The sequence below is a fragment of the Callorhinus ursinus genome, unplaced genomic scaffold, assembly GCF_003265705.2.
Source record: "Callorhinus ursinus isolate GAN/ISIS: 27379988/994484 unplaced genomic scaffold, GSC_fseal_2.0 scaffold10, whole genome shotgun sequence".
NCBI classification, from domain to species: domain Eukaryota; kingdom Metazoa; phylum Chordata; class Mammalia; order Carnivora; family Otariidae; genus Callorhinus; species Callorhinus ursinus.
Genome location: NW_027397072.1, coordinates 21704491 through 21713099, shown reverse-complemented (window position 1 = coordinate 21713099; position 8609 = coordinate 21704491). Strand labels below are relative to the sequence as shown.

Below are 8609 nucleotides of genomic sequence, written 5' to 3'. Positions count from 1 at the left end.
GTGGGACTCGATTCTGGGACTCCGGGATCCTGACCTGAGCCGAAGGCAGTCGCTCAACCAACTGAGCCACCCAGGCGCTCTATAATTCTTTCTTTTTTTTTTTTTTTTTTAATGGAGCGGAGAGGATGGGTTAGTTGTGGGAAAATAGGAGATTTTTTTAAGTTTTTGGCATAAAAAGGTTCATATAGGTTAAAACTCTATGAACTACTGTGTAGGAATATTCTGGAAAGACTTCTAGTGGCTGCTTACTCTCTTCACAGGCAACTTCTCAGAACTAAGTTAATCAGCTCTATTTCCTTTTTAGCTCCCTGAAGAAATGGTGATCATTAAACTTCTTCAAAGCTCTGGATTCTGAGCTTCATTCCCTTCGGCATTTCAAGTTCCAAATAGAAATGCTTGCTTTCGTGGTTCAAGTGTTGCTTCAATTAGTAAATGTTCAGTTTCCAGTTCTGTATACTTTCTTGGCAGTGGTCTCACTGGCATTGAAGTTTCTATTTTTCTTAACATCATTAGTTTTGATGTGCGGATTTTTCTTGGCCTTCAGAATATTTATAAGACTTTGATGGACATAGCGGATGATAATTTCCATGGTTATTCTTTTTTTATGAAAAGGGAAAATAATTTTCTGGAGTAAAATCATATTTAGAAGTTGCATCAAAGCACAGCGATTAAAATACCAAGTCTCCAAGATGAGAAGTATAAAAGCAACCCCCACAGTTTCATTAGAAGAATGAGCTGAGGTAAATGCTAACACTAGCTTAGCACAGGTTATTTTGTTAAAATGCAAGTGCAAGAGAGTCAAATGGAACAATCGTAAGCATCTACAGGACCCTACCTACTTGGGAGACTTTGAGAAGCCATTTATAACAATAGCTCACATTTTCTAGAACTTTCTACTGTTTATGAAGCACTTTGACACACATTACCTCATTTAAAGCTCACACAACCTATGGATAGCTGGTGTTTCTACATCTAGCTCAGTGAGCCTACATGGTGGCCTCCTCTCACACCTCGTCATGTATAAGGTCTGGGGCTCAATGCCAGTCCAGCAACCTCAAATTTATGCCTCTTTCTGTTTTGTCATGGGCACCCCAATGGGGACCAACACTTCTAATCCAAAGCAAGAACTGATTGCTTAAAATGAAGGTTCAGGAGGGACACCTGGGTGGTGCAGTCGGCTAAACATCTGACTCTTAGTTTGGGCTTGGGTCATGATCTCAGGGTTATGAGATAGAGCCCGGTGTCATCAGGTTCCGTGCTCAGTGGGGAGTCTACTTGGAACCCTGTCTCCTGCTCTCTGCCCCACCCCACATCTCTCTCTCTCTCTCTCTCAAATAAATAAATAAATCTTTAAAAGGAAGGTTCAGAAAAGGTATGTACACATACCACCCCTCCCCTGCCCCGTATATATATACACAAATGTTTGTTGAATGAATGAACAACTGGAAAAGGGCTTCCCAGCATAGAAGATTCCATGGAGCTGGATGCCACTTGAAAAGACACAGTGCACACAAAACACACAGCATCAAGCCAGCAAAGGTGGCCCAGGCTCCCAAACAAAGAAATTAAACAAAAGGGGGAAAACAGGAAGGTGGAAAGGGGGCCAAATTCCAGAAACAGAACTCTCAGAGGCCCGCAATCTTAAAATGAGAGATGCTGGAGCACAAAATTAAATGCACGTTGATGAAGACATAGAAAACTTAATCTCTGAGCGCATGAAACCCAGGAAGTGGTTTGCAGCCCTCTATAAGGTGGAGTCACGGAGGCTGGGGGAGCACTTGAAACCACCAAGAGCTTTAAAAGTACTGATGTTTGGGGGCGCCTGGGTGGCTCAGTCGTTAAGCATCTGCCTTTCCCAGGGTCCTGGGATCGAGCCCCGCATCGGGCTCCCTGCTCAGCGGGAAGCCTGCTTCTCCCTCTCCCACTCCCCCTGCTTGTGTTCCTTCTCTCGCTGTGTCTCTCTCTCTGTCAAATAAATAAATAAAATCTTTAAAAAATAAAAAATTAAAAAATTAAAGTACTGATGCCTGGCCCCACCCACCCGAGGTTGGACTGGCTTGGTCTGGAGTTTGGCAGGGACACCAGCGTTTTTAACCAGTGCCCTCCTCCCTCCCAGTAATTCTAGAACGCACTTAGATGAGATCCAGCCCATGCCTTTGCTTTATAAATGAAGACACTGGGGCTTATTGGAGAAAGAGTCCCGGATCAACAGCAGATTAGTGCTGGCTCCCTGCTCCTGGGCCGCGGCTCGAGGAGGACCCGCTCCCAGGCTCACCGAGCTCACCTCTGGCTTCCCTCTCCTGCCCGCAGGTCAGCATCACTGTGATCGAGGCCCGGCAGCTGGTGGGCTTGAACATGGACCCCGTGGTATGCGTGGAGGTGGGTGACGACAAGAAGTGCACGTCCATGAAGGAGTCCACTAACTGCCCCTACTACAATGAGGTCAGTGCCCTGTGGCCCTATGTGGGGAAAGGGACTTCCCTACATGTGGTGGGGGGCTGGGCCCCAGCCCACCCAGGCCCAACAGGAGCAGCGGGAGTCGAGGGGCACAAAGGGCTCCCAGCAGGGATGACCTTGGCCCATGCTGTTACCACCCCAGCACGCAGATGTGCCATGCCATGTCCTCCGAACCCTGAGTCTAGATCACCCCCTGACAGTGTTCTGGCCGGAGGCCACCATTTCTCCGGCCCTGTCTGTGGGTGAACCCCGTGAGGCCTGGCCAGAACCCTTTGGGGCGGTGGCAGCATTAAGGAGTGGTTCCCATGACCCAGCTTCTCCTGTAAATGCTGCAGGTGCTCCCCCTCTTCTGGCCCCCACAAAAGTCGGAGGTTGTTGCCCTCAGTCCCATTTGACACAAGGGGACATTGAAGCTCTTGGAGAAAGTCCTTGCCTGGGTGCTAAGGGCCAGAGTCGGGTTCTACGTGCTCACCTTCTCTGCTGGGCAGCCTCCCTGCTGCCTGAACCTCTACGGGGATCCTTCCAGAGCACTAGCCTTGGTTCTTAGGGTATGAGCGAAAAAAGTCTGGTTCCTCCTCTTATTCTTTGCAGCCATCTGAGGCCACACTGAGGTCAAAGGACCTCAGAGACCTTCTAATTCAATCTCCCCATCTTACAGAGGAGGAGACTGAGGCCTCAGTATGAGAAGGACCTTACCCAAGAGCACAGAGAGTGCTGTTGATGAAGCAGGGCCCAGCCTGTCAGCCTCAGCCAAGCACTCTGTCTGCCACCTCGTATGGCCACCCCTGACACAATAGCTTGACTCTGGGCTCCAGCAGGGAACGAACTTAATCAGCTCTGGGGAGGGATGCCCAGGTGCCCTTTAGGTGCCTGAGCGTAGGTCAGATGAACACAGAAGCTGCTGGTCTGGGGGCTCCAGCCCTCCTTCTCCTGGAGGGACATCGAGTCTGCTTCTCCTGGTGGCTCCAGGGAGTGAGGCATCTGTGTCCTGTGTCTCCGTGTCTGTCCTGAGGAGTGGTGAGGGCTGAGGGTGCCACCTGAACTTAAGGGGAGCCCCCCAACTGTGCATCTTCAGGAAGGAAACCTGGACACACTTCTGTCCCCCATAGGGACCCAGGCCAGGGTCCTATGTTACCACAGGTGGGCCTGGTTCTCATAGCGGGTTGCCCACAGGCCCACAGACCTGGGACATCTGTGCTCAGAAACACCCGCCCCACCCCCTCATCTCCCAGCCCCATGTGGCAACCTTCCCAGGAGTCAGGAAACTCAGCCTCTGACCTTATATCAGGGCACATCCCTGACTGGAAAAGCTTCAACCTAGATAAGAGTCCACTTTCCCTTAATGGATATGGAGACAGGTGCCCATGGCCTTCCACAGTTATTTGAGAGTGGCAGAGCCACGTTTGGCTGACTCAGGGGCTCACCTGGCACCAACCTCATGCACCTCACGTTTCATTCAAATTGCTTCCTCCTTCCCAAGGTAACAGAGCTGCTTTTCCCACACTGTTTCCCCAGAAAACTCCTACTCACCCTCCAGAGCCCAAGCCAAGTGTCCTTGCCACTGAGCAGCCTTACCTGCACTCTCTGGGTCACAGTTCAATGTGCTTCTTTCTCTGTGACAGTAACATCCCTGAATTGTGGTTGGTCCTTCATGTCTCTGTCCCTGGTGGACTGCAGGCTCCCCGTCTCCTACATCGCTGTGGCCTGGCCCAGAGCCTGGCTTGTACCTGGAGGGGCTGGGGTTGCAGAATGGATACTCACCCGAAGGAAGAAACAAACATTTGCTGAGCTTGTGCTGCACTTCAAGCCCATGCCTGGCAACATGGGGGCCACAGAGGTGACAGTGTCTTCCCTGACAGGCCACACCTACATCCAGCCTAGAAACCACTTTCCAGTTATATCCACTAAGACTATCCCTTCCACTCACGTGAATCTTAAATTTGTACTTATTTTTTTTTTTAAGATTTTATTTATTTATTTGACAGAGAGAGTGAGAGAGGACAAGCAGGGGGAGCAGTAGAGGGAAAGGGAGAAGCAGGCTCCCTGGGACTCCAATGTGGGGCTTGATCCCAGCACCCTCATATCATGACCCGAGCTGAAGGCAGACGCTTAACCATCTGAGCCACCCAGGCACCCCTGTTCTTGATCATAGTTTTGTTCTTTCTCACAAATCCAAGTAGCTCTGATTTGTTTAATTTCTGTTTCCTCCAAACCAGGGTCTCTCAAACTCAGCACTAGGGACATTTGGGGCCAGATAGTTTTTGGTGTAGGGGACTGTCCTGTGAAGTGTAGGGTGTTGAGCACCATCCCTGGCTTCTACCCACTCGATGCCAGTAGCGACCCCCACCCACTTGTAGCAACCAAAAATGTTTCCAGACATTGCCAGATGTCCCGCTGCGGTTAAAATCACCGCTCGTTGAGCACAACCCCTCAAAACTATCTTCCCATGATTCTTCTGATCCCGAAGCAGGGCTTTCTTTCCTTATGCTTCTTGTCCTATGCCACGTTCCTCTTCATTGAAAAATACCCTTGGTCCCAGGAGTGTACTGCTTCTGGCTAATTCTCTGAGTTAGCAGGAACTTGCCTTCGACTCCACTAAACACAATAGAGGGAGATGAGAACCGTCAGCATGACTTAGCAGACTTCTAAGTGGTTAGAAAAGGGAAATATGCTCAGGACACACAAGGAATATGCCCGCAGACTCCTCAGAGAGTGGAGATTTCTGGCTCTCACTTAGCTAGCTCGCTCCCCCAGGGCTGACAGAGTCAGAGGCCGCTGGCCTGGCCTTCACCTCCTACCTGGCTCGAGACCTGTCTTCGTGTGAAGGGAGATTCACAACCCCTGCCCTCCCAGTACAGCCTGACCGTTCAAGACCGGGCCAAGGCCCCTTTCCGTGGGTGCAGCTGGTCCTGGCCACTGGTGCCTGCCTTCTGCCTCTCTCCTTTGCCCTGGGTCCTTCTCTTTCTTCTTCCCAAAGGATCTGGCGTCACACCCAAACCACTCAGCACCCCCAACTCTGCCTTTACTTTTCCTTTGGCTCTTCCTTTGCCTCTTAGGTGTTCTACTCTCGCATATCCTCTCCGAGTACAATGATAGAAAACCCCATATGCTCAGGGGCAGGAACCGGCAGTCTCTGCATCTGTCTGTCCCCCATCCGTCCCTCCATCTAGACACGCCCTTCCCAATCCCACGTACTGGCTGGTGACCACCCCTTTCTGTCCTCCCGCTCACCGTCCGACTCCGTGAGCTGTCCCCACTGCCTCTCCTCCCAAGCACACCTCGGTCTCCAGCCCCCTGTCCACTGAAACTGCCCTCCAGGTCATCAAGAACCACACTGTCCCTAAGTCCAAACCCACGTCACCCCTCTCTCCCTTGACCGCCCAGCCCTTTCCATCACCTTGACGCCCCCTTCCCCCGGGGGCCTCTCTGCCGCTCTCCCTCCCGGCACCTACACACCGAGGCCAGGAGAAATGGGCCCCGGGGTGAGGGGCAGCGCCCAGCTTTGGAGGACACCTCACACCCGGAGCATTTTACATTTCCAGCAAATGAAGTCCCTCACACCTTATTTCACAAATTAAACATCGCTGCAATTGGGACACCCCCAGGCAGTGGAGCACTGTGGTTGAAGGGCAATGTCTGTGTTGCCCACACAGCTGCAGTGTATATCATGGTGTCTTGTACTATCTCATCCAGCCCCATAACAAGACTCGGAGGTGGGTATCATTACCCCCATTTTACAGCTCAGGAAACAGATCGGACAACGTGTTGCCCAAAGCCACACAGCTCCCACCTGCAGTCAGGGAGGACCAGTGGTTACACTGCTGTTCCTCTGAACTTCGGGGCTCGGGAGAAATGGCCAGGGGAGCAGACAGGCAGTGGCAGGAGGGAGTTGGCCCGGCACTGCCCCAGGCTGTTGGCCACTATCAGCCGTGAGACAGCACCTCTGGGTCCTCCCTCCTTCCAGTACTTCGTCTTTGACTTCCATGTCTCTCCTGACGTCATGTTCGACAAGATCATCAAGATCTCGGTGAGTGTAACTCAAACTGCACCTTTGTGTAGACTTGAAAAGGGCATCCCTCTGGATGGACCAACCATTAAAAGGCAGCCCCATGTCCAGACACACAGCCGGGCAAGTGGGGCACAGGCTGGTTTGGGCCCCTCTCCCCTGTTTAACCAGGTGCCTCTGCACAATGTACAACCTACTCCCCCGTACCTGGCAACCAGCAAAAATGAGAGCGAGAGGGGTTAATGCTGAGCCTCAGCAAGCCGTCCCTGCCCTGCAAATGCCCTCCCACTTCACCGAAAAGTTCCATTCCCCAGAAAGACAGGTGGTGTCACCATCAGACCACCCCACCCCTACCCCATGGAAAGCCTCTGCCCTGCCCGGCCTGACTGGGGGCTGGTGCTTCTGCCCGGAAGGTGATTCACTCCAAGAACCTGCTGCGCAGTGGCACCCTAGTGGGGTCCTTCAAAATGGATGTGGGAACCGTGTACTCCCAGCCTGGTGAGTAGCTGCGCAACTCGGTCAGCATCAGTGGCCACGGCTCAGCCGGTGTGGCCCATGCCGTCCACCCTGGCAGCCCCAGGGCCTGGCCTGGCCAGGACCGTAAACTCAGTGTGAGGCTGTTGGGGGTGTGGAGGGATGGGTGTCGAGTCTGCACACGGATGCAGTGATTACCTGTGCTCAGGCTGCTGGATTCATAGGAGCCCTTCTGGGTGTGCGGCATCACCCCCTTTTACACTCGAGGGGCCTGGGGCTCAGAGAAGCATTGGGGCTCCACCATCACCCATTTGGTCTGGGGTGAAATCAGGCTGCGTGACTCCAGGGCACCCACTGAGCCACACTGTCCTCAACACAAATGTAGTGTGGCAGCCCCTGAGGGATGCCGGGCTCACTGACCATCCATCAAGGGCCCCAGGCCTCCAGAGAATAGCCACGTGGGTCGGTGGCTGACTCGCAGCAACGTGGGTCCCCATGGGCCAACACCGGATGCGGCCGGTGAGGGAAGCCCAAGGGGAGGCCCAGAGGGTTTGTGAGGCACAGGCCAGGCCAAGATGATGACCAAGCCCATGGCCAGCTCAGGAACCACTGGCATGCAACCTGGCACCGGGCCCCACGTCATGTCCCTGAAGTGAACCCACCGCTCAGGATGCTGTAATGACTCCGTCAGGCCTTTCGGCAGTGACAGTCCCATTTCTCCAGTGTCACATTTGACTCTCACAAAACAGTGAGGGAGGAGGCATCAGCATTTCTTCCCATTTTACAGATGAGATAAATGAAGCCAAGACAAGTTAAGTAGCTTGGAAGTGCCACTAAACTATTAGGTTGAACAAATTGGCGATTTCTTATGGTTCAACTTAATGGATACTTGGCTGGTGCACACTCTGTGACTTAGACTAGGGAATCGAGTCCAAACCCAAGATTATATGCATAAACACCACAAAATCTTAGAACATTCAAGCCACCAGAGACCTTAAAATATCTAGTCCAGTGTCTCCATATGACGAAGAGGCCCAGGGTTACAAAGAGACTTGACCAGAGCCCGTGCGAGTAGAACCTGGTCTCCTGGGTGCCAGGCCAGCGCCTTTTCCACTGCCACACACACATTGTCATCCTCAGCAGAGGGTGACTCTAGTGACCATTAGCGTCTTTGGGAGCGGGGTAGAGGGCCATTCCGCGATCCGGCACTTCCCAGGAAGCATGCCCAGCTGCGGGCGGTGGAATCGCACAGGTATCCTGGAGGAGGTGCTCCAGCTGGGGGCTGAGCAGTGCCCCCCACCTCCAGTACCGGCGGCAGGGGTGTGAAGAGACAGCAAGGAGCCTGATGTGGACCCCTGGGCGTCCCGACGGTGGAGTCCTGGAGAGGAGACCACTGCCACTCAGGGAGCGCCCACTGAGCACCAGGCGCCGGGCCACGCGCACCGTGCCTGCAGGCCTATCCCTCACCACCCCCTGCAGGCAACATCACTCCATTTCACAAGAAGAAAGCAGGCCCACAAGCTTGCATAGCTGGTCCAGGGAAAGGAAAAGGGTGTGAACTCGGGTCCAGGTGGGCTCAGAGTCCAGGTTCTCCACTGAGCTAACCCACCGCCAGATTTGCTGCTGCTGGGTTTTTTTGTTTTTGTTTATTATTATTATTATTATTATTATT

At 52.9% G+C, this 8609-nt stretch overlaps 1 protein-coding gene and 1 long non-coding RNA gene across 4 annotated transcripts in view; one reads left to right on the top strand and one right to left on the bottom strand.

Annotated features, from left to right (window-relative positions):
• Positions 1 to 8609, top strand: part of OTOF (otoferlin) — a 93686-nt gene that overhangs the window by 59908 nt on the left and 25169 nt on the right. For all 3 annotated transcript variants that reach the window (XM_025867882.2, XM_025867880.2, XM_073897116.1), the window contains exons 9-11: positions 2311 to 2442; positions 6422 to 6484; positions 6877 to 6961. In XM_025867882.2, the coding sequence (XP_025723667.1) occupies positions 2311 to 2442; positions 6422 to 6484; positions 6877 to 6961 (280 nt within the window). The remainder of the gene's footprint in view (positions 1 to 2310; positions 2443 to 6421; positions 6485 to 6876; positions 6962 to 8609) is intronic.
• The window catches only part of LOC112820845 (uncharacterized), a 34433-nt gene that overhangs the window by 10873 nt on the left and 14951 nt on the right, over positions 1 to 8609 (bottom strand). Inside the window, exon 2 of the long non-coding RNA XR_003207270.2 lies at positions 4033 to 4184. This is a non-coding gene — a long non-coding RNA (uncharacterized lncRNA). The remainder of the gene's footprint in view (positions 1 to 4032; positions 4185 to 8609) is intronic.